The sequence below is a fragment of the Capra hircus genome, chromosome 11 (genome assembly GCF_001704415.2).
Source record: "Capra hircus breed San Clemente chromosome 11, ASM170441v1, whole genome shotgun sequence".
In the NCBI taxonomy this organism is placed as follows: Eukaryota; Metazoa; Chordata; class Mammalia; order Artiodactyla; family Bovidae; genus Capra; species Capra hircus.
The window spans coordinates 92236785-92261753 of NC_030818.1; the positions used below are offsets into that span (position 1 = coordinate 92236785).

Sequence of the window (24969 nt, forward strand, 5' to 3'; positions counted from 1 at the left end):
CTAACAGTCTCCAGGTGGGTTCTGAGTGTCTGTTGAATGAACGACACTCAGATATTTGAGTCTTTGGGCTCCCAAGTTGTTTTGGTAAATGCTTTCTCTGCATTTGGCTAGCCACCGTTTTTACATCTTTCCTCTTCCAAGGATAGCGTGTTTCCTCATTTTATACATGAAGAAACTGAGGCTCAGGAAAGTAAAGAATTTTCTCAAAGTCCCACAGTTGCTGAGTAACACAACCAGAATCACTACCCAGCCCTGCAGACTTCCAAATCATTTCCACCTCCTACTGACAGATGAACCCTATGGACAAGGAGATGATGGTGTGAGTTTAAGGCACCCAGGTCCCTCCCTGCCCCCTCAGAAGTGGTCGTATGCTCTGCCGGGGCTGTCGGGCATGCCTCCTGCCTCATGATCCCTGATTCTTCTGGTCCTCCCCCTGTTCTCCTTCCCCTGCTCCCCAAGAAGCACACACACCAGTTGCTTTAGGTTCTAGAAAGATAGAAGAGGATTCCCAGGCAGCTCAGTGGTAGAGAATCTGCCTGCCAATGCTGGCTGCTGAACGCCTCGATAGAAAGACAGCTCAGCAGCAGCATATCCCCTGGGAGACTGCTAAGGAGGCGAGGGTTCACCCCTCATAGTGGGGAGACAGAGCTGGCCAGGTGGGCTCTGCCTGGAGAGGTGATGCCTTTTGCTGCCTCCTGACATGTCACGTGGCCTTGAGCCTTTGCACTCTCTCCCTCCCAACAGATCCCAGTTAGCCTGGGGGTTGGGTGGGGCCGGGCAGAGGCAGGGCCTGTTTTCAGGTCGCAAAGAATTCCAACTACAGCCCAGCCTTTCATGACCTAGGTGCTTCTAGAGGAGCGTGGGCAGCTGGGACATGTTAGAGGGTGGTCTTGCCTGGGAGTCACTGAGGGTCCTGGGTGAACCCTGTCCTTACAGAAATCAGCTGAGGCCCAGAGAAAGATGTGACTCTTGCCCAGAGTCACTACTCAGAAAGTGACCACTTTGTGTCTCCCAGCATATCCTGAGGCAGTGTCCTTCAGCCTAGCTAAACAGGCTGGCCTTTATCAAGTGCTCCCTGGAAGTCAGCTTTGTTCTGTAGCTTATTGAGTCCTCACAGCAAGCCCTGGGGGCTGAGCGCTGTTGATGTTATTGCAGAAGGGGAAGCAGGCCCAGAAAGGTGACCTGACTTGTCCAAGAACACAAGATTGCAAGTGGCACAGTCCAGATTTGAACAGTCTGACTTCAGAGCCCATGTTCCTAAGCACTAGGCTACACAGCTTCAGACTTACTTGACTGCCAGGCTCCATAGAAACAGACCAAGGGTGGTAAATCCTTGACTGACCTGGCCCCTGCAGAGTTAGGCCTGAGGACTGTGCCTGGCCTTGGCCTTTGTGATAGGATGGCCGTACAGCACCTCTGGGCTGCCCAGCCACTCCTGGTGTCCAGAGTGGCCCGCTTTTCTTGGAGGGCTTGCTAGACCAGGTACAGAGGCCCAGGCAGTCAAGTCTCTCCTTTCCTCTGCTCTGTGTGTGTGCGTGCTCAGTCATGTCTGACTCCTTGCATCCCCATGGGCTGTGTAGCCCAGCGGGCTCCTCCGTCCATGGGATTTCCCAGGCAAGAATCCTGGAGTGGGTTGCCATTTTCCTTCATTCTTCTCCTCTACCTGCTCCTATTTTAGCAGCTCACAGGCCATGCCCACTCTTGGAGCCTAGGGGGCCCCAGAGAGCCCCCACACCTGCAGTCCCCCCTGTGACTGTAGAGCCAGTTTGGGAAGGAGTGAGAGCCTGGCTGTCAGGGCCTGTGTGCAGGGCTCCAGACCCTCCTCTTCTCTCCTCCCTCTCCCTGCCTTTCCTGCGCTCGTGGTCTCTAGTCTTCTCATCTGTGAGAAGGGGGAAAGAACACAGCCGAGCTCATAGGGTTTTGAGGCCTAGACTGAAAGCCCAGTGTTGGGGCACGTGTGATGAAAGACGCTAGTGGAGGCGGAACAGGTGGGGCCTCCAGAGGGCAGGTGGGAGAAGACTCCTGGCCCTGGCTGACCTCATGTGGTTGGGCCCTAGCCGTGGACTGTGCTGTCCTGAGTGAGCCGGGAACCCTCGCGCAGCATGACTTCCTCCTCTGAAAGATGCATCCAGGTGCTACCTGCCTGGCATAGTTGTGAGGAGGAGTCATGAGATGCTGCTGGGAAGGAGTGTTGTGCTGGCCCGTTGTGAGGGTTGAAAAATGTGTCTTTCCCACTCTTATTCTTGAGATGTCGCCATCCCACAGAAAAAGAAGGGCAAGAAGGCAAAGTGGTTGTCTGAGGAGGCTTTACAAATAGGTGAAGAAGGAAGAAGAAACAAGAGAGAAAGGGAAAGATACACTCAACTGAATGCAGAGTTCTAGAGAATAGTAAGGAGAGATAAGAAAGCCTTCAATGAACAGTGCAGAAAAGTAGAGGAAAACAATAGAATGGGAAAGACTAGAGATCTCATCAAGAAAACTGGAGATATCAAAGAAACACTTCACATAAGGATAGGCGCACTAAAGGACAGAAATGGTAAGGACCTAACAGAGGCAGAAGAGATTAAGAAGATGTGGCAAGAATACACAGAAGAACTATATAAAAAAGTTGACCCAGAAAACCATGATGGTGTATTCTCACCTAGAGCCTCAAGTGGTCCTTCGGAAGCACCACTACAAACAAAGCTAGAGAAGGTGATGGAATGCCAGCTGAAATATTTCAAATCGTAAAAGATGCTGCTGCTAAAGTGCTGTACTCAATATGTCAGCAAATTTGGAAGACTCAGCAGTGACCAGAGGGCTGGAAAAAGTCACTTTTCATTCCAGTCCCAAAGAAGGGGCAGTGCAAAAGAGTGTTCGAATTATTGGACAGCTGCACTCATTTTGCATGCTAGTAAGGTTATACTCAAAATCCTTCAAGCTAGTCTTCAGCAATACATGAACTGAGAACTTCCAGATGTACAAAATGGGTTCAGAAAAGGCAAAAGAAGTGGAGATCAAATTGCCAACATTAATTGGATCATAGAGAAAGTGAGGGAGTTCTAGAAAAACATCTACTTCTGCTTCTTTGACTATGCTAAAGCCTTTGTGTGGATCACAACAAACTGTGGAAAATTCTTGAAGAGAAGGGAATACCAGACTACCTTATCTGTCTCCTGAGAAGTCTGTCTGTGGGTCAAGAAGCAACAGTTAGAACTGGACATGGAACAACAGACTGGTTCCAAATTGGGAAAGGAGTACGTCAAGGCTGTATATTGTCATCTTGTTTATTTAACTTACATGCAGAATACATCATGCAGAATGCTGGATTGGATGAGTCACAAGCTGGAATCAAGATTGCTGGGAGAAATATCAACAACCTTAGATGTGCAGATGGTAGATACCGCCCTAATGGCAGAATTAATGATGGGGCACTAAAGAGCCTCTTGACAAGGGTGAAAGAGAAGGGTGAAACAGCTTGTTTAAAACTCAGCATTTAAAAAACTAAGATCATGGCATCTGGTTCCATCACCTCATGGCAAATAGAAGGGGAAAAGTAGAAGCACTGTTTGTTGGGCTCCAAAAATCACTGTGGATGGTGATTGCAGCCATGAGATTAAAAGATGCTTGCTCCTTGGAAGGAGAGCTATGACAAACCTAGACAGTGTATTAAAATGCAGAGACGTCACTTTGCCGACAAAGGACCATCTAGTCAAAGCTATGGTTTTTCCAGTAGTCGTGTACAGATGTGAAAATAGGACCATAAAGAAGGCTGACCACCAAAGATTTGATGCTTTTGAACTGTCATAGTGGAAAAGATTCTTGAGAGTCCCTTGGACAGCAGGGAGCTCAAATCAGTCAATCCTAAAGGAAATCAACTCTCAATATTCATTGGAAGGACTGATGCTGAAGCTCCAGTACTTCGGCCACTTGATGCAAAGAGCCGGCTCATTGGAAACGACTCTGATGCTGGGAAAGGTTGAAGGCAAAAGAAGAGGGTGGCAAAGGATGAGATGGATAGATAGCATCACTGGCTCAATGAACGTGAATTTGAGCAAACTCTGGCAGATAGTGAAAGACAGGAAAGCCTGGCCTGCTGCATTCCATGGGGTCGCAAAGAGTCGGACACAACTTAGCAAGTGAACAACAGATGAATTTGGATTTTTACTATTGGGCATTTTGTCTAACATCTTCCCGAGACTTCTAATCTAATCCTGACTTTGAGGGATTTGGGAATTTTTGCTGTATTGTGTCCTGTACAGAAAAAGGGAGCTGTGCCTTTAAGTCCTCAGCAACCCCAAGTGGGACACTGGCCCTTTAAAAGCACATTACAGAGAGTTGGAACTTAGCCTTTGTTTAACTAGCCATGTTCAGTCCCAGCGGACAGGGCTGGAGCAGTATGTCTAGGACCAGAGCGGGGTTGGACTGGCTGGGCCCGGTGGGGGACAGCGGGCAGCAGGGGTGGCTGGCCCAGCCCCTCGGTTTCCCGAGCCCAGTGGCCTCGCTGAGGGATGGTGAGTGACCTGATGGCCCTAGCAGGGGTCGGGATGAGGGAGGCCGGGGAAGAGGGCAGGGGGGTGGCCGCCAGCCTTGGCCCCTGAGCAGCCTCTCGGGCCCAGGGAGCAACTAACCGAGGCGCGTGGGAGCGGCCCGGCAGAGAGGGTGTCTGGCCTCGGGAGGGCTTCGGCTGTTCCCCAGCGATGGTGTCTCTGCCCCGCTGCAGGCATCACCCGCCAGCCCAGAATGTGGAAGCAATTAGGATGGCCCGCCAAAAAAGCGAGAAACGGAGGAGTGTTGTTGCTGTTTTTAGTTTTTAAAAGAGAGGAAATCCAGTGTCAGTTGCCCCTTTCCGTGAGCAGGCCCAGGGGCCGCTGTGGCTGCTCCGAGAACCGGGAAATGAGGAGCCTGGCCTTTGCTCGGAATCACCGAGTCCAGGGCCGCACTGGGTGGGGCTGCGCTGGGGTTCAGGGGCTGTGTCAGCTCTCCCCCAGCCCTGGCCCCCAGCCGGAGTCTTTCTCTCTCTCTCAGTCTCCCTGCCTCTGTCTGGTCCCTGATCCGGAGGCTGCTGTGGGGTTGAGTTTGGGGTGTGTTTTGCTCCAGCTTAAATGCTTCCGACAGTTGTCAGGAGCCTGTGGTGCAGCAGTGTATGCCCAGGAAGTTACCCCTCTCGGGAGAAATCGGGGGTTTTTCTTGTCTGGTACTGCTCTGGGGAGGAGAGCGAGCTGGTGCTCTGCAGGTGAAGCCAGCCCCGTGCCTGGCTTCTCACAAGTCTCCGTGGTCCTAAGCCTTGCCCACCTTCACCGCCACGGCTGGGGGGCTGCCGACCCCTACCAGCTAGTGGCCGCCTCACTCTTTTCCCGACAGGTGACACAGGAGCTGACGCAGGCGGTTCTCAGTGGAGGTCTGGTGACTCACAACTTTTCTAAGTTACCTGAAAGTTGGTGTGTCTGATCACATGGTTTCTGTAGCTTTGGTGAAAGCCTCAAAGGCATTGACAGGCAGTGGAAAGAGTTTGGAGTTGGAGCCCGGATGCCAGGCCTCCAGCCCTTGCCCCAGTGCCTGTGAACTGTGATCTTGGGCAAGCTCCTGGACTTCCCTGAGCCTCTGCTTCCGTGGGGGCGGAGTGTAGAGGGGAAGCCCTGGGGGGAGGAGTCAGTTCAGCTGGGATGGGCGGGCGGCACGGAGGTGGTGGTCTTTGAGCCAGGCATGGGTGGGTAAGGCTTACTGGCCTCCTGCGTGTGTTCTAGGTGGAGGTGCGAAACCCAGGATGCCTGAGTTGGGATGTGCCTTGGAGGCTGTATTTACAGTGTACAGCCTTACTGGTCGGAATCCTGTGGGCCAGTGGCAAATGACAGGCAGGGCTAGCTTATCCTAGAGTCAGCAGTGTGGGGTGGGAGAAGAGGGTGGGCTCTTGGAGCCTGGCACCCTCTCTGGCCTTGGGAAGCCCCTCGAGGCTTCAGGGTGTGTTTTCTTAACTGAGGTTGGGTGGCTGGAACCCCTAAGTGGCAGCGATGTGGAGTCCTTTAAATAGGGTGCCAGGGCACTTCGAGGTGTGCAGGGTGTCATGGGTGAGGCAGGGTGCTAGAGAGCCAGGGATGGCTTGCAATCGCCGAGGTCACTAGGAGCAGGAGGAACTTGGCAGCCGGGCCCTGGGCTTGCCATGAGTCTGTGCCTGTGCCTGTGACTTGGGAGCTGGTGGCTTGTTGGCAGCCACCCACTCCAGCTGTCTCCCGCGAGTTTCAGTCTGGGAATCAGAGCTCTGAGGCCCCCTGGGACTCCCAGACGCCAGGCTTTGGGAGGATGGGGAACCAGGCTCAGCACCGGCATAGTGGAGAGGCACCCAGTAACTGTATACTGGGGCGCCGGGTTAGTTCAAACCAGGGTGGGGGTGTTAGCATAACAGACCTCCAGCAGACTCCTGGAGGAGGTGAGGGCAGCCCATTTGTCAGGTGAGAAAGCTGAGGCCTACCTGAGGGCTATGCTCCCTTGGCCTGGTGCCCCTTCTTCTTCGTGTCTTTGCTCCTTGTCTCCCTGAAGCCACAGAGCCCCCTGTCCTGAGCGGTGACAGGACAGGAAACGGACACTGCTGCCAAAACCTACGGAGAAGGCAATGGCACCCCACTCCAGCACTCTTGCCTGGAAAATCCCATGGACGGAGGAGCCTCGTAGGCTGCAGTCCATGGGGTCTTGAAGAGTCGGACATGACTGAGCGACTTCACTTTCATTTTCCACTTTCATGCATTGGAGAAGGAAATGGAAACCCATTCCAGTGTTCTTGCCTGGAGAATCCCAGGGACGGGGGAGCCTTGTGGGCTGCCATCTATGGGGTTGCACAGAGTTGGACACAACTGAAGCGACTTAGCAGCAGCACCGGAACCTACGATGCCCATCACTCCTTAAATAGGAACTGGGAGGTGCCTACTTAAAGCTGAAGTGCTGCAGGGCAGGAAGAGGCAGAAGGCCCTGGGAAAACAGGGCTCCTGCATGTCAGGTTACACCCATAGCACCAAAGGTGGTGTTGCCCCCACTTTACAGATGAGAAAACTGAGGCATGCAGGTTAATGAATTTGACCGAAGGCAGAGGAGTGTATATGTGTGTGTTCTTAAGGGTTACCACGTTATACCAGACATCAGCCACACAATGCCAGGGGCTTGGCTGTGTTGACAAGTGATCCGTCTTTGGTTGAGGCAAGAAGCTTAGTACCTAGGCATGGGGGAAGGACAGTCCCCAGGTCACCTTGTCACTGTAATGTGAACACACCAGAAGGCCACCTGGCATGGCACTTGTGTCTCAGGTGGAGGAGGGGAGAGGGGAGATGATGACGTTCTTCAGAGGGGTTCACTGAGCCTAGGAGGGCCTCCTGGAAGTGGAGAGTGGGGAGGAATTAGATGAGCCAGAGACGAAGTTGTTTCCTTGGGGAGTGGAAGTCCTTGGTTCTTCAGTTCACGCTTCTTTTTCATTTCATCATCCTTTCCCACTTGGGTCATGAGTCCCCAGGTCCCGAGGCAGCTGTTGGAGGTATTTATGGTCCCGGTGGGGGTGGGGGAGCCAGTCGTAAGCTAGTCGCACCCTACGTGATCCGCAGTGCGATCCATGGGGCCAAGGGCATGCAGGGGCATGTTCACACGTGCACGGGGGAGCGGGGCGCAGCCTGGGCTCACAGGGAGGGACAGCACTGTCCCTTCATCAGGGTCCTCCAAGTGGAGGGGGTTGCTGTCCAGCCCCAGACGGGCAGCAGCCTGGTATTTTGGGCCTGGCAAGGGCGGGGGTACACCGGATGGGGCTGGTGCCATGCTCCCACGTCGGGGTGCTCCCACGTGGGGGTGCTTTCCGCAGGGGACCTTGGAGTTTGGGGGGTCACTCTGCTTAGTCTTGCTGAGCGGCTGGACAGTTTCTCCTGGGGACCTGGGGTGGGGTGAGGTAGGGAGCTGTCCCTACTCAGAAGCAGGAGGAGCACCCAGCCCTCAGCTCACTTTCCATTTGCCCAAATCCCATCCTGTTCAATGAGTGTTCCTCAGATGCTCTTCTCTTAAAATTCAGGGCACTTCGCTGTTCTACTGAGGTTTATGAATGTTTAAAAACTGCTTTGCGGTCCCCAAAGTAATTTGACAAGTCTGACAGCTATTGATTAAAAACCCGAAATTATTCAGGCTGCAGGATAACTTGGGGGAATAGATGGAAAGTGGTTTGTTTCTTCTCTCTCTGTGTGCCCCTTGCCCTTCCTGCCCAACCACCCCCCCTCAAAATGACGTGGGGATGTGGGGAGGTAAATGTGTTCCTGAATGTTCTCTGAAAAGTCCATTATGCTGCAGAATTAGAAAGGGGGCATGGGGGATGGTCAAGATGCTGAGGGGCACCCCTCCTGCTTGGGAGGGGCCCTGCCATCAACACCACTCATGTTGGTGGTCTCACCCAGAACCATTGTGGGTCAGGTGACCAACAGGAAGGAGGTATCGCTGACCGGCTTGCAGGTGACTGGAGGAGGAGTGGATGTGGTTAGCATGTGGGCCCTTACGTTAATGGGGAGTTGACATGTTGGGGGTTTGGTCATAGTCTCTGAAGTGAAGAAGCAGCAGTCTGGAGAGAGGTCAGAACTTGTTCAGGACCCTGCTGATCCAGGCAGATCAAAGGCGGAGAGAAAGAGGAAGGAGCCCAGGACCTGCCGGCCAGGTTCCCCTCCCCTCCCAATGAGAAGGCTGGGCCCCTGCCAGGGTGCAAGGCTGACGGGATCCCCGACCTCCAAGCCTGGCCTGGCCTGGCCTGGTGTGGGGTGGGTACCAGACTGTCCCAGCAGAGGCCAGTCGGGCCATTGGGCTCCCGTCTTTCACTTCCTGACGCTGCAACCCCCAGCCAAGCCCCTCCTCTCCCAGCCTCAGTTTCCTCTGGTGTCCTGAAGCCTGCTGCGTCCAGTCCTATAGATTGACAGGCTGTGTCCAAGGAGGGCTGCCCCCTGAGCCAGGGCTCATTAGGTCTAGTTGAGTTCTTTACCCCCTTCCTGCTGGGGTGATCCCTCCTTTCATGCAGGGCGGTTGGGAGAAGGCCGTCCGATGGTGTGTATACCTTGGAAAGAATGCCTGTAGCAGAGCCGGGCACGTGGTAGGCACTTTGTGTCTGTTGAGTGCAGGCTGCAGTGGCATCACTCATTCAGTGTACACAGGGCACCATGGGAGCCAGGCTTTGGGCTGCATGGAGCCGTGGCCTGTGATGAGCCATCCTGGCCTTCTGTCTCGGTCACGAGTGTAGACCCTCCTCCAGCTCAGCCCTGCGGTGTCAGGGAGGCACAGGCTTCCAGGGTGGGGCGAAGCCGAAGACTGGGCACCTCCTAGCCCAGGGAGCTCCCAGCTCAGTGTGTGCGGGGATGGGGTCACACCAGCTCCAGTGACAGCTGGCATCTGCCCCTTGGCTTTGGATGGCGAGAACCCTGGCTGAGAGGGGCCATGCCTCCAGGCGCTGTCATCCCAGGAAACCTTCCCAGGCCAGGCAGCCAACCTCCCTGCCTTTTAAGGACAGGCTCTCTCTCCCCAAGGCCCTGGGGACCACCAGACAGCTGCATTCTTCTCCCTGCCCCTGGGACCCCAGCGGTTCCCAGGCCAACAGGGCAGGCCGGGCCTGGGGAAGAGATGACCCTGCTGGGTGTCCTGGGTGTGTGTGTAGTAGGGGGGAGCTGCCCTGTTTGTGTCCTGCTGCTTGACTCCCAGGAGGTCAGCGCCCTCACCCTGACTGTGCCCAGGACCTGCTCCTTCCCCTGTGGGCTCAGCTCCCTGGACCTGCCTGCCTGTGACAGGCAGGAGCACGGTTGGCATGTTCTGACCTGACTCCAGAGTCCACGGGTCTGGCCAGCCCTGCAGTGGGTGCCTCCTCCGTGGAGACCAGCCTTGTCCAGGGTGTCTGCCCTTTCCAGGCCTGGCTGTGGGCACAGGCACACAGGCAGGAGAGTGAGAGGTTGGGGGAGTCTGTGCTCAGAGTCCCAGGCAGAGGGGCTCACGCGGCCCCTCCGTGGGGTCTCCTGCCCCCTCCAGACACCCTCTTTCATCCTTTCACTTTAGGAAGTTAAGAGTTTTTATTGGGGGGAGGGGGGTGTTTGTTTGTGAAAGCATCCCAGAGCATTTGGGTAGGTGCAGTTTGTTTGTGGATGGGGGAAACAGGCCTGGCGAAGGTAGGAGGTTTGAGTGGTCAGGGGAAAGGAGCAGAGAATTGCCCACAAACCCCCCACCTCGCCACCTCAGACATCAGAAGCGTCAGCTACCCTAGAAACGTCAGCCTTGATACAACACGGGTAACCCTTAATCGGCCTATTCACAGCTGCGCCCTCGCTCCTTACAAGGCTGCCTGGCATGAGGCAGTGAATAGAGCAGGGGCCAGCCTGAGTAACCGCTGTGGCCACTGGCATTGACCCCGGCTCCCCGGCCTTGTCTCAGTTGACCTCACAGCAGCCCTGGGAGGAAGGTATGTCAGCTCTCCCCACCTAAGAGTCAGGGACACTGAGGCCTGGACAACATGTTAAAAGTACTCGGGGTTGTGTGTTTCACAGGGGATGGAGACTGGCTGTGCTCCTATACCCGGCACCCTTGACACTAGGCTCCTGCCTGTTCCCAGCTGCAGGTGTGTGGCTGTATGTTTACCCTTGGGGCTTACTCCGCTGCTGGTTTGTTATGCCAACAGTCCCCAGCAGCGCGGGCAGCCCCTCCTTGGCATATGTAAAGCTTCCAGCTCCTCGAATGCCTCCAGAGACAGCGTGCCCTCCCCTCTAAATCCAAACCAGGCGGGCCCACCCATCCCAGGGACAGTGTGTCTAGCTGGAATCAGCCCATCCTGGTCCCAGCCCCGCCCGCGGGAGGCATGCATGGCAGCTCCCTCTGCCCCTTTGAGATTTGGAAGGCGATTCTGAGCCCCTGGCTTTCCAGGCCATCCAGTCCCACGCTCCGCTCACCCCGCCCGCAGCTGGAAACGTCCTCCCCATGGGGTCTCACAGGGCTTTTTAATTATCACACGTTTTATTTTCAAGTCGCCTCCCTCCTTGAAATAATAGGGAATTTGCTAAACTTCTGTGTCACTAACCTTTTCAGAGAAGAAAGGATGGAGTTGAAAACCAGCTCGTGGGTTGGCTGGAAGGCTATCAGATAAGGCCGAGGCCCTGGAGCCAGGACAATGTCCCCTTGTTCCCGCTGCCCGCCCTCACAATGGACTGCTGTTGGGGCCTGGCCATATCTCCAGCCCCGGCTCCGCCCATGCCTGTGGCAAGCCCATGTTTCCCCGGCCCCGGGCACAGGCTGTCCAACCCGGCCAGCCCCCTGGTTTCTTTCTCCCTGACCTGGAGTGAGGGGTCACGGTGAGCAGGTCAGCTGACTGTGGCCCCAGAAGGCCGCCAGTGGGGAGACGGAGCCTCAAGGGGATGCCGTTAGGCTCGGAGTCTGCCGGGTGGGGCTCAGGTCCCCCTCGGCCACTTGCCACCTGTGCCATCCTGGGCGAGCTGCCTGGCCTTTCTGAGGTGCAGTCCCTCGGTCCTGACAGGTTCTCATGAGAATCGGGTAAGGAGTCGGGTGGGAAAGTGTGCGGAGTGGTGTTCAGCTATCCGGCCTGGGTGTGAGCGCTCATCTGTCCAGGGAGACCGGGGACGGTGTGATGATGGCCATGTTCAGACTGGGCTTAGAAGGCCGGGAAAGAAGGCCGTTGTCGGGTGAGAGAGATTGGAGGGAAGGTGGGACGCATTCAGGAGACAGCTCAAACAGAGGCTGCCAGAGGGTGGGAGTTCCGGCTGGCCTGGAACCTGCCGCAGAGGAGAGTCTGGGTCACTTGCTGAGGGGTGTTGTGTGGGGGCAGAGTTGCAGGGAGGGCTCAACCCCAGGTTGAAGCACTATGAGACTGCAGGGGCAGGGCAGAGGGGCCCATCCGGTGCGAGGGTGCCGTCCCCTTCAACTGCCCTTGGGCCTGAACCAAAACACCTCTCAGAGGCAGGGCAGGTCAGGGCAGCCTTCCTCCCCTGTGGCCTTGCCTCTCCTGCCTGTGGCCTGAGAATCGTGGCATCCCCCGATTCTTCCTTTCAGGGAATTGTGAGGGTTCCATGCATGGAGAGTACAGGTAAAGACCTCCTGAGCAGCTGGCCCAGGTGGGGAATGGGGGACATGGGGACCTCCAGGGGCTGGGGGCTGTTGAGGGGCCAGAGATCAGCTGGGTCTGGGACAATCTCGGGATGCAGCTGTCCCCGAGACCAACGCTTGGGTTGCTTTGTCGCTTCTCCTGCTCACCAGCGTCTGAGGGCTGAGAGCGGATTCTCCTCCATCCCAGCCGCCCTCCTTCCCTCCCCATGACTCAGCTGACCTCAGGGCCTTGGTCCTGGAACTCCGGGGCCCTGAATCTTAGCCCTGCTCCAGATGCCACCCTCTCCATGAGGAGCCTCCTGCCTGGCGAGGGCCTGCTCTGCCACGGGCCTTCCAGCACAGCATGATAAATGTCAGGGTTCGGAGTCCATCTCTGCCCAGGGAGTCTGGGAAGGCTGCCTGGAGGAAGAGGTGCTTTTGCTGGGTGTTGAAGGTTTTGCTGGGTGCCGAGGAGGCCTGCCTGAGGGAACTGTGACTCCCAGGGAAGAGGAGCCCAGGGTGAGGTGGACCCTGGGCAGCAGGGCTGCAGCTGAGCTTATATGGCCTTGGTGGGAAACCCTCTCTTCATGGCTCCAGCGCCTGGGGAGTGCCTCTCCCTGTAAACCTTCCTCTGTGCTTGTTCATTTATTTCCATTTGAGACAAAGAGTCGTTTCTGTTTCAGATAAGGAAAAGGGTCCCTGGGGGTAGGGGCTGCTGGGGTGTGAAGTGACACCAGGAGGGAGCTGAGACTGTGGGCAGGTCACCTGCTTTATCGGGGGAGGCCGCTCCGGGGTCAGGTCGTTGTCTACCCCTCAGTCTGAGGATTCAGCCAAGCGCTGTGTGTGGTGTCGCCTGCGGGCATGGCCCAGGGCAGGCCAGGCCCTGGGAGGAGGGGCAGGCATGCAGAGCCCACAGCCCGGTGGTTAGACCTGGTTCTGTAGCCTCTCTGACACGCTGCGGTCATGCGGCGTCCCTGGCAGGGTTGGGTGAGAAGTAGCCCAAACCTGGGCTTTGGGAGTAACCTGCACAGGCAAAGCCCCCTGCGAAGGCCTTTGCCCTCTTCCGTGCCATCTCACCAAGGACTGAGACTCTGGTCCCCAGAGCCCATGAGAGGTCCCTGGGGGAGGCCATGCCGTGGGCGTGCTGGGCCACCTTCTCTCCCACCCCAGCCTCAGGGCAGCAAGGAAGGGCCTGACCCAGGTGTGGGCCTTGCATATGATAGCCTCCGAGCCCAGGCCCCCATACCACACAGGACAGCCATGGGCAGGGCTCCCAGACCAACCAGTCCCCCTGCCCGCAGGAGCCTTGGGCAGATGCAGGGACTGCCGCTCCCCGAGCCCATCTTACCTTTCTGTGAAATGGGCAGGTGAGTGTTCCTGGCAGTGTTGTGTGCCGTGGAATGTGATCAGCCGAGTGCCCTGACCTAGAGGAGGTGGGCGCCCATGAGCAGGGCAGGAGCAGGCACCGTCTCATCGCCTTACCAAGCTTCCTGGGAAGGGACACTGTGCCCACTCGCTGCCCCTGTGGAGTCTGGCAGCCTTTGATGGCCTGTGCCCTCCCTCCCTCCCGGGATGGGCTTCAGGCCCAGCCTGGAACAAGGCAGGGGCTGGAGGTAAGAAAGGAAGTGCTCAACAATGCTGGCCAGAGCAGAGGCGGGCTGGGTTGAAGCCTGCCGTGGTGATGGATGGGGCTGGAGTCCTTGAGTGGAATGTTAGGGGTGCTGTGCTGTGGGCCTGGAACAGAGCTGGCTGGCTTCCTGGAAGAGGTGGTTCTTAGGCTGTGAAGTGGGCCTCCTGGGTCCAGGAAGTGTCCACGTGACCTTTTCCCCTCCCTGAGCCCCAGTCAGTCATCTTATCAGTCACTTCCGTGGACAGACTCCTTCTGCCAGGAGGTTCCAGCCTGCAGGGGCACAGCAGACTGGCTCCCCTCTGGGCCCAGTGCTGCATGCCAGGGCCTGACGGATTGGTGCCCCTTTCCCCCACGAGCCTTGTGGGGAGTTCGGGGGCAGGTAGGCTTCAGGTAAGAGGAAAGACAGCATCTGCATGTGAGTCAGAGAGCACAGGCCCACTGGGCCTCCCCATTATGGGGCAGTGGTCAGAGCCCAGCCCTTGACTCCTGTCCCAGAAGCACTCCCTAGGAGTGGCCACTGGGCCTCCCGGGACCCCGCTCCCACCCCTCCTCCACCTCCTCCTGGTCAGCTTGGGCTGCAGGGGCTGGGTGGGGGCTCCAGGTCCTGCCACTGAGAGACTCCCTGGGAGGTGGGGAGGGTCAGGGCTGGCCCAGGATGCCTCAGCTGCGAGCTTCCCACAGCACCTCCGTGCCATCAGGAACCTTCCAAGTGAGGCCCGGGCCAGCCGGGGCATGTTCGTGGAGCAGGACGGTGGGGAAGGAGGAGAAGGGGTCTGCAGCCACAGGCTCCAGGAGGCTCTGGCTGCTTTGGGTTCTGCCCTAGGTGTGCCAGGTCTCCTGGGGCTGTAGAACCAGGACACTCCCCCCGCCACCACCGGGGTCTCCCTGGGCAGGCCCAGTCCATAGAATGAGTCTCCCTTGCCTTTCCCCAGCTGGTTGGTTCAGGTGCCCCAGGCAGGAGGCGGCCCCAGCCTGCCAGCTCCTCCCCGTACTTCCTGGGTCTGTGCCCCACCCCCTCCACTCCCAGCATCTTACCTGGCAGGGGTTTCCGGGCTGGGCCAGAAAGCAGCCCGATCTTGGTCGATGGGCTGGGTCTTCAGCCCCAGACAGCTGGTCTGGGGGCGTGAGTCCCGGCCCATCGGAGGCTGGGTGATCTCCCTGGCATCTGAGGCAGGGCCTTTCACTGAGGTATGGAGCCGCATTCCAGGAGGGAGGCCCAGGATGGAATCTCAGCTCAGTGGATGGCAGCTCCACCCACGGCACTGGTCATCTCTGGGAGGGGAAAGGAGGTTGGGCCACTCGAGCAGGACCTGGGGGGCTCGTCATGGTAAGAAGGCTGTCAGCGCCTCGAGGGGAGTGGCGTGTTGTGAGTGGTGTGGCAGTGTGTGTGTGTCTGCGTGTACGCAGTGCTGCCTCCCAGAGAGGGCAGTGGAGGTGCAGGGGCACCACAGCTGTGCATGCCATTGGCCTTAGTTCTCGAGTGGGTCCTGGGGAGGTTTGGGTGGGTTCCATTCGGTTTTAAGCCTGTCTCTCAGCTTCGCTCTGGTCCATTCAGCTGGGAGCCTTCAGAAGTCCTGCCTGAGGGCATTGGCTCTGCTCCAGCGACCAACCGGAGCCCTGCCCTGTGCCTGCTTCCTGTTGGGCATGGGGGAGCACTTAGGGGGAACCTGACTGGGTCTCTTGGTGTGGCTGTGGGCTCCACAAGAGCTGAGATCCCATTTCCAGCTCTGACTCCCATGCCGTGCCTACAAGAGGACAGTTGCCAGGGGAGATGCAGAGTGTTGGGGCTGGAGGGTGGCCTCTGTCAGTCAGCCTGTGATGCCCTCTGGGTAGGGCCGGTCCAGCTCATCTCTGAACTCCTGGGTCCACACTTAGGGGCCTCAGCTTCTCTTACTGCAGGTGCTTGTGGAAATGGGTTCCAGGGTGTGTGCCCTGAGGGGAGATGTGTGGTGGTCCTACCATGCCTCACTAACCTGAGTGAGGGAGGGTCTTTTTTAGCGGGAGGCAAGGAGAGGTGATGGCTTAACCCTTGGAGGCCAGGAGCTGAATGGTTGGAGGGTGTTGGAGTTGGGGAGGTCTAGGTGAGCTAAGCGTAGAGTTTGGACCTGCATAGGGCCGTGGCCTGCCCAGCCTCTGCCCCGGGATGCTCTTAGCAGGCCTGGCTGGTCCTCTGGCTTTTCCTGTGCCCTAGCTGTGGGAGAAGGGCCCCAGTGTCTTACCTGCTGTGTTCTGTTGACTCTGGAAAGGGACCTTTGCCTCTTTGGGTGGACTTCCATCAAGCACCAGGTGCCATCTGATATGCTTTCCGTGGAAAGGGGAAACCGAGGCTCAGGGAAATGACTTGCTCAGGGCCACACAGCAGGTGACAGTGGGCCCAGGTCCACGGCCAGTCTGTCAGGGCCCATCTGTGCTGGGCCCCCTGACCCTGGCCTGGCCCCTGAGCCCCAGAGCGTGCACCCTGTCTGCCTCTTTGTGCTCACTGAGTGCCTCTCAGCACTGCAGATATGCCTCCATCCCTTCCGTTTTGAGGCTCATGGTCCTCGGGTGTAAGGAGGGAACACAGAGTCCCACGGCACACCTGCCTCACCTGGGGCCGGTGGGTGGGTGTCCTGGGTATGCGAAAGGGCTCCATCGGCAGTGGTGGCCTGGAGAAATGTTGGGACAGGGCGATTGCTTCTGTCTTGCAGGGGGACCGGGGGTGGGAGGTGGGGAGGGTACCCAACCCTGGAAGGCTGCCTGGGTCGGGTCTCGACTCCAGCACCACCATCACCCCCCACACCCCCGAATCTGCCTCAAGACAGAAAGGACTGTGGGTGTTGAGGGGTGTGATGGCCTCTGCAGGGTGTTTTGGGCAGGCCTCCTGGGAGAAGAGGGGAAGGGAGGGGACAGGGCAGGCTGACCTGACACCCCTGCCGCCCACCCCCAGGTCTCATCTGATGCCCAGGCTGAAAGAGTCTCGCTCCCACGAGTCCCTGCTCAGCCCCAGCAGCGCAGTGGAGGCGCTGGACCTCAGCATGGAGGAGGAGGTGGTCATCAAGCCCGTGCACAGCAGCATCCTGGGCCAGGACTATTGCTTCGAGGTGGGTCCGGGGGGGCAGGGCGGGGCAGGCCCAGGTATCCTCCCACAGGAGGCCAGGTCTCCTTCAGCCACCCTCCTGGAGTGTCCTGTGGCCTCCACTCTTTGGGGTCAGTGGCCAGAAACTGTCAGAGCTTTTGGACTCCCAAGAGACCAAGTGGAGCTGGGAGATGGGGGCTTCATTCCTGCCTTGTGGTCTCCTTGGAGGCTGACCAGCACTGTCCCCCATGTGGGGATGTGCAGGAGTACCGAGTCGGTGGAAGGGACATCCAAGGCGTATGTGGAAGGCTCAAGCCTGCTCACCTCTCTGCGAAACTCCTCCAGTGTGGTGTGGGGGCGTGGAGAGAGCACCCCCTTCTCTGGTCTCTGCATAATAAGAGCCAGGATCTTTTCATGCCCCGCCATTCTGTGACCTGAGGTGTGAAGGCAGAGGGGCTGCCACCCCACCCGGCCAGGCTGTCCCTGGGGATCCCTGTCCAGTGCCTCCTGTAGACGGGGAATCTGGTCCAGAGATGTCAGAGCTCACGAGGCCAAGTCAGGACCCGGATAACTAATGTCGCAGGTGTTCCTGGGAGTTCCTAATTGCTTCTCTAATTATTCATTTTCTCTTCCCACCTCTGTCTCTGGGAAGCCTCCCACCCCCGACGATCTTGCATAATTAGGGGAGCTTTCTGATAGAGGCATGAGCATGGAATTGCTGTGGCAACCTCCTGGCGCCCCCAGCTCCAGGGGAGACTGGGGTGGTACCTGGCACCTTGCCCCAGCCCTGTGCCCCCTTGGGCGCTATTTCTGGTTCAGGACTCCTGGCCCTACTGGAATCCCCCTGGGCTCCGATTTCTCTGTCTGGGGTTGGGGACGCCTGATGCTAGTTGCCCACTTGTGTAAAGCAGGAGATGCCGTGTCTTGTATGGCCCATGAATGGCTGGATAGGGCCCTCAGCAAGGTGCAGAGGACAGTGGGACAGAGTAGGAGCAGCTTGGGCTGGGCTTCCTCTCCCAGAGAAGATGGGAGGATGAGCAAGCCAGACAGGGTGGGGAGGGTAAGGGTTCCGGGACAGACTCCAGGGCCCAGCACATCCAGAGAGACCATTCTCGGTTCTGTAGTCCGGCCTCAAATAGGTTAGCCCTTTGTGACCACCACTGCCATCATGTTCAGCAAGAGAAGCACCGTCAGCAGGTGTCAGCTGAGGACCAAGGCAACCCTGAGGCTGACCCGCGGTTGTCTCTGGGGTGCCTGTGGCTCCAGTGATAGAGGGAGACCTCAGGGTCCTCCGATTCACGCAGGAGCCCGTGCCTTCTGTCTCCACCATCTCCAGGAGAATGAGGGTGGACTCAGAGAGATGCTTTTCTGAGGACAGAGGGCCCCGAGGCAGGACTCAAGCGCCAGTTGGCACGGGGCTGGACACTGTCCTGTCACCATCCTGCTCTGGGACCACAGGCCTTGGGGCACCACCTGCAAACATAAAATCCAGGGGGCACCGTGCATCTCGTCCTGCCTCCTCCCTGAGGCTGCAGTGCCGTGAGACCTGGCAGCCGGTGTCCCTCCCCCCTGCCCCAGCCCTGGAGGTCCTCCATCGTGCCTCCCCCTCCCCGTGACACTGTGCTGCCCCCGCAGGTGACAACGTCCTCAGGAAGCAAGTGCTTCTCCTGCCGGTCAGCAGCCGAACGGGATAAGTGGATGGAGAACCTGCGGCGAGCCGTGCATCCCAACAAGGTGGGCCTGTGTCCCCGGACCCCAGAGCGCGGGGCGGAAGCTGCACCCCGAGCAGAGCACAGGCTCCCACTCGAGAGAGCAGAGGGCGGGGGCTCTGGAGGGGGCTGGGACTGGGGTGTGGTTGGGGCCGGAGTGGGCCACAGTGCTGGGCTCGGAAAGAGGCTGAGCTGCACACTGGGGAGGCCAGGCCAGAGAACCCAGGGTTGGCCTTTTGGATGCCGGTGTCCAGTCTGGACCTCTTATACCCCCTTTCCTCCCATGGCCAATGCCTGCCCAGCCCTCCGAGTCTAGCTTAGCCACCAGTCCCCTCCTCCAGGCAAGCACTGCCGGCCTAGGCTGGCACCCACTGCCCAGTGTCCCCACTGCCCTCAGGCCTCTCCCCAGCTGTCATCACTGCTTCTGGCCGACTTGGCCTGGAGCTGAGTCCTGGTCACTGTGCCATCACTGAGGAAGGACCTCAGCAGTACTTGTCTCCATGTGACTCTGCGGACAAGCAAGCTTCCCAAGAGCCAGTCAATGGCCGCCGTGTGCCAGGCATCGCGCTGGCCTCTTAACTTGTTCTCAGCTTGTGGACTTGCATGACAGAGGGACTTAAGGCTTAGATGATCATAGATGGTTGCTTGCCCAAGGTCAGTGAGCTAGTGTATGAGGCAGAGCAGAGATCCGGCCCCACTTCCTTCAGACTCCAGAGCTGGCCCTGACCAGCTCTGAGCGCTCTTCCCAGCTCCGGGCTTGGCAGGGGACCAGGCGCCAGGCTCCTGGTAACTGCGCCCCTCTCCCCGCCCACGCGTGTGCAGGACAACAGCCGGCGTGTGGAGCACATTCTGAAGCTGTGGGTGATCGAGGCCAAGGACCTGCCGGCCAAGAAGAAGTACCTGTGCGAGCTGTGCCTGGACGACGTGCTGTACGCACGCACCACGGGCAAGCTCAAGACCGACAACGTCTTCTGGGGCGAGCACTTCGAGTTCCACAACCTGCCGCCCCTGCGCACAGTCACCGTCCACCTGTACCGCGAGACCGACAAGAAGAAGAAGAAGGAGCGCAGCAGCTACCTGGGCTTGGTGAGCCTGCCCGCCGCCTCCGTGGCCGGCCGGCAGTTCGTGGAGAAGTGGTACCCGGTGGTGACGCCCAACCCCAAGGGCGGCAAGGGCCCCGGGCCCATGATCCGTATCAAGGCGCGCTACCAGACCATCACTATCCTGCCCATGGAGATGTATAAGGAGTTCGCCGAGCACATCACCAATCACTACCTGGGGCTCTGCGCTGCCCTCGAGCCCATCCTCAGTGCCAAGACCAAGGAGGAGATGGCGTCGGCCTTGGTGCACATCCTGCAGAGCACGGGCAAGGTGAAGGTAGGTGCCCGGGCCTCAGGCGGGACGCCGCCTCCCGCGGGCCCCGTGGAAGGCTGGGGGCCAGGCACCGGATGACCTGCCGGTCCCCGCGTCCACGTCGTGGATTTCAGCTCTGCTGGAGGCCCCCGTCATAGCTAGCTGGGCCCCCTCAATCTGGAGCTGGCTAAATCTGGAGCTGCATCCTGAAGGGTGGGGGCTTTGTGCACCCCCTCCGTGGTTGGAGCTGATCGCAGAGGCGGGTATGGAGCCCGTGGTCTGTAACACGGCTTGCAGCAAGGAAGTGGCTCTAGGGCCTCCCCACTGCCCGAGAGGGCCGGCCCCTCCCTGAGGCTCCAGGGGAGCAGGCCACGAGGCCCACCTCTGCAGGCACATGGGTCCCAGTGACCCAGACACACATCTGGTGTGTTAAGTTATCACATATCGCAGCAGGTGACGGCCAGGGTGCAGCCGTTGTCTGAGCCCCAGACTCCCCCCAGCTCCCAGTGCACGCACATGGGGCACACAGTCACTGTCGCAGCTGTCTGTTTGGAGGGCAGCTGCCCCAGCTCTGGACCCCCCGGAGCAAAGCTTGCCCGAGCCCTCCAGCAGGCCCTGCTGCAGGGCTGGAGGGCCCCTGCTGTCCTCCCCACCGCCTTCCACCTGCCTCCCTGCCAAGCCATGCCCAGCCCCACCCACTCGCTCCTCTTTGCAGACAGGTTGGCTCCTTCTGGAAGGCTCTGCAGGCCTACCTGCCCAGCACAGCAGAACATGGTTCCACCCTGCCCCCTGCCTTGGGGGGGCCTTGAGGGAGCTCCTCAAAAGGGGTGCAGTGGAGAAAGGCTGAACGTGGGGTCTATCCACGCCGCAGAAGGCTTTGGGTGCCTTCCCCGGGGGCGAGCCTCTGCTCTCCAGACGTCGCATGACTTGTGGCCTGTGGTGGGGGTGAGGGACTGCCCTCTCTGGTCAAGGTCCCGAGCCCTCAGCCTGGGCTTGGAGGGAGACACAGGTTGGGGGTCAGGCCTCAGCCCCCAGGCAGAGCCCAGGGTGCGCAGTCTGTCAGGGCTCTTATTCTCTCTCTCTGCCTGATCCAGAAGGCCCTGGCCTCCTTTGGGCCCTTCAGAGCCCTTGCCCATTGGGCTCATGGTGGGGGACCAGGAGAGGTACTTCTCCATGGGCACGGGGCACTCCATTCCTCTGTGCTTGGACCACCTCCTCCCCTGGAGAGGGAGGGAGACCAGAGGGAGACCAAGGGAGGCAGCAGGGGCTCCAGCGGCCTCCTTTCTGCCTCTAGGTCTGTCCTTTCAGTAAGCGGCCCCCGAGGGCTGGGCTGGGCTGGGAGGCTGAGTCTGATCTGAAGGGGCCTTTGCTCTCAAGCTCATAGCTGAGACAGGAGAAATCGGGGTGCTCACTGTGCACCGGGGCTCCAGCTCCTCAGCGGACCTTCTGTGGGGTGCTGCTCCCCAGCAGCACATCAGGCTGCTAGGGTGATGTGCATCTGAGCTCTGAGCCCCTGGGGAGCTAAGGGGTGAGATGCCTCTCTCCGGAGCACGTGCCAAGGGCTCCAAGTCCTGGGAGAGGGCCTTGGGTGTGCTTTGCCCCCTGTCATCTCCCTCCGCGCCCCCCCCCGCCCTCCCCCCCCGCCAACTCAGTGCAGTAGGAGAAATGGGCCCTTGATAACAAGACACTCAGGCCAGATTTGGTCCCAGTAGCTGTGTGGCCTTGGACAGGTCAGTTTCCTGTTCTGTGCCTGTTTCCCCACCACCACCCCCAGCCAGGTCCTGGCTCTAAGAAGAGCTCCTCCTCACCCCCGCCTGGGCCTCGCACCTACCCCAGGAGCTCAGGAGGGCTGTGGGCATGAGCAGAGCAGTACACGCAGTACTGATGTCTGCTGTTCTTTGTTCAGAGAAGGAGGCCCTAGAGGTCACTGGTGGTCAGGAAGGGTCCTCGGGCTGTGTGGTCTCCAGAGAGACCAACTGCCTCTCCCCGACCCCGGCCCTCCTATTTCTCCGTTGGCCAACCAGGTCTCCAGGGCCTAGAGTTCGGTTCTGTATTTCAAGGCCCACTTGTGACTTCGAGGGCCCTGAAGTTGGGCATGTTGGATGAGGCATTTCTGGAGCATCAATAGCCCCGGCACAATGCCAGCCACCTGGCCTCTGCGCTGGCCGGCCCCTGCCCTCTGCCCCCACTGCCCCCGGGTCCCTGCCTCCTGCCTGTCTTCTCCCCAGGTCACAAGCCTGGCCGTGGGCGTGAGGAGGCGCAGCCTCCGAGGTGGGGGGTGTTTCCACCTGGAGGGGTGCAGCAGGTTCCTCTGAGCCGCCCCGCAGTCAGGAGGGAAGGCGTGGGCTCAGGCTCCCTCCTGGGTCTGCCCGGGAGCTGTGCTGTAGCCAGGCCACTTCCCACACGAGCCGAGGTCCATCTCCCTCTGTCTGAGCCCTGGCTCACTGCCTTCCAGGGCAGCTGGCCTGCCTCTCCCTCTTGTCTTCCTTCCTCGTGAGGCTGCACAGAACAAGCCCTTGTCTGGCATGGGAGACCTCATCACAGTGATGGGTGGACAGTCGTAGCTGCTTGTATGAGGGGGCAGGGCAGCCTGTTTGTCCTCTTTAGCCCTGGGATGGGGGTGTTCTTTTCGGTCACCCCACCAGGCCGGGGCAGGGCTGAGCAGAGATTTGAGTCCCACGGGTCTGGCCATCATGCGGGGGCTCTTGCCTCCCTGATCCGGGGTCCAGCTCAGATGTCACCATGTCCCCTCATTAGGCTGCCCTGCTCTCATGCCCCAGAAGCCCCCACAGGTGAGACCCAGCAGCTTGGTGATAGAGCAGCCTCACAGAGCAGGGGCTTCTGGCCAGGGAGCATGGGTCTGGACCCCTGGGGCCTTACCTGCCAGGCCTGCTCAAGTCCACTCTCCTCCCCTGGCTCCACAGGACTTCCTGACCGACCTGATGATGTCGGAGGTGGACCGCTGTGGGGAAAACGAGCACCTCATCTTCCGGGAGAACACGCTGGCCACCAAGGCCATCGAGGAGTACCTCAAGCTGGTGGGCCAGAAGTACCTGCAGGACGCACTAGGTAGGGGGTGTGGGCCGACTGGGGGCAAGAGGGTCAGGGTGAGGCATGCCCACTGGGTCCTCACCGCCCCCTCCTGCCCTCTCGGCCACAGGAGAGTTCATCAAAGCGCTGTACGAGTCGGACGAGAACTGTGAAGTGGACCCAAGCAAGTGCTCGGCCGCTGACCTCCCCGAGCACCAGGGCAACCTCAAGATGTGCTGCGAGCTGGCCTTCTGCAAAATCATCAACTCCTACTGGTCAGTGCTGCCCCCATGCCCACTCGGCCTCTACTGCCCAGGGTCCCACCCCGCATCCCTCCCTCTCCCCCCATCCTTCTGTGTAGGCTGGGTGGCTAGAGCATGCTGGGCTCTGGGCTGGCCTCTGTGGGCATCATCCCATCCCGAGAGCTCGGTGGGGAGCCCTCCTCTGTCATTCCCAACAAGAGAGCTGAGGTTTAACAGGGAGAGGGCAGGTAACACAGCTTCAGAGTCGGGGCCCTGGGATTGGAACCCACCTTCTTCTGACCCCGCTGAGTCCAACTGGTCCTTTCTGGGCTCAGACATTGGAGTGTTCCAGAGTGTGTAGGCAGGACGTGGTCTGTGCATTGCTGAGGATTCAGACCTGGCAGTCCCTTACACATGTTGGACAGTGGGTACTGCCTGGCACCATTGTAGGTGCTACGGCTGGACAAGAAGCCAGATGCACAAGGCTCTGCTCAGGCACCCCTGGGTGAGTGGATGGCTTCACCTGGGACGCCTCACCTGGCCATGGAAGCTGGTGCTCAAGTTATAGGCTTGGGGTGGCCCCAGCATGCACCTGTGTGGGGCCTGGACACTGGGTGGGCCTCCTGCTGGAACCGTAGAGAACCGAGGAGGAGGACTGGGCTTTACTAGGACCGAGTTCTGTGGGCCCCTGGCGGCCCCAGAGAGGAGCAGAAGTGTGCAGGGCAGACTGCTTTTCAGGACTGCAGTCTGGGCCACAGTCAGTCCCGGGCCATTCCATGCAAGATGAACATCCCGGCATGTGTGAATGGTGGCCACTGAGCTAGTACAGCCTCATCAGAGATGGCTGTGTGACTGTCCAGGGGACCATGCTACCAGCCCCCAGGAGTGGCTTTATTTTCACACTGGAGGAGCTGCCCAGGTTTTTCCCTTGGTCCCTGCTCCAGCTCGGGACCTACGTTCCCTTCCCCACCCGAGTGGCTCTCCTGGCCCCGTTCCCCTGTCCCACCTCTGGCTGTAGCTTGCTTCTCTCTTTGGTCGCGTTCTTTCCTGTCCTGCTGGAAGGCCTTTGTCTGGCTCCCCTTTGTGGCCCTTCTTTATTATGTCACCAGAGACAGTCGGCTTACCCCCGCAGCCACCCTGGCTCACAGCTCTGTTCCCGTCAGAGTACCTTGAGCACCCCTGGGATGGGCACCAGAAGGACCTGGTTTTTCTGCTCCCGAAGGATGGGCACAGGCAGAGGCAGGCCTGCAAGGAGACGACAGTCTTGGGTCAGGGCAGAGCCGGTGGGGTCGACGCTGCCGGCCCAGGTCCCCCTGCCCCAGGGTCACACAAGGTGCTCACTGGGGCCTCCCTGGCCCTTTGGGCTGAGCTGAAAATGACCCTTGGCACCGGACCAGGAGGGACAGCCAGAGAGTTTGAAGTCTGGAACACACTTCCCACCCTTGGGCTGTGTTTTCACCCAGGGCGGGCCGGGTGTGGGACACAGGGAAACATATCCGTGGACAGTGGTTTTCCATTTCCTCTTTCTGGCATTTGTGAAGGCCCTTCTCAGTTCTGCACGAGGCCGTTGATAGATGTTATCACTCAGCGCCTGCCCCCTGCCCAGGCCTGTGCCAGGCGCTTCGGGGGCCAGGGCTCAAGGTCACCTGCCCTCACTTCCTCTCTGGCCACATCCTTGTTGTTCAGCCTCGTTCACTGCCTGAGTCTGCTGGGCTTGTTGGGCAAAAGCTTTTCAAGCTGATGAAAGCGGCTTAAGGCCTTGGGGGTCCCCGCCTTTGGATAGATGGCTGTGTAAACTCGTCAGGGGTGGCCTTGTTCCCCTTGTAGGAGTGAGGAAACGGAAGCCTGGGGAGGGCCAGGCCTTGGGGCAGAGCACCCTGGAGCTAGTGGGAG

General features: G+C 59.1%; 1 protein-coding gene across 12 annotated transcripts in view; it reads left to right on the forward strand.

Moving 5' to 3' along the window:
• Nucleotides 1–24969, forward strand: part of DAB2IP (DAB2 interacting protein) — a 210102-nt gene that overhangs the window by 165007 nt on the left and 20126 nt on the right. For 10 of the 12 annotated variants that reach the window (XM_018055714.1, XM_018055711.1, XM_018055709.1 and 7 more), the window contains 5 exons: nucleotides 16614–16767; nucleotides 18378–18476; nucleotides 19274–19828; nucleotides 22729–22873; nucleotides 22965–23109. In XM_018055714.1, the coding sequence (XP_017911203.1) occupies nucleotides 16614–16767; nucleotides 18378–18476; nucleotides 19274–19828; nucleotides 22729–22873; nucleotides 22965–23109 (1098 nt within the window). Of the gene's footprint in view, nucleotides 1–4264; nucleotides 4494–11325; nucleotides 11509–16613; nucleotides 16768–18377; nucleotides 18477–19273; nucleotides 19829–22728; nucleotides 22874–22964; nucleotides 23110–24969 lie in introns of those variants that run through there. The other 2 variants (XM_018055717.1, XM_018055715.1) reach the window with 2 other exon arrangements.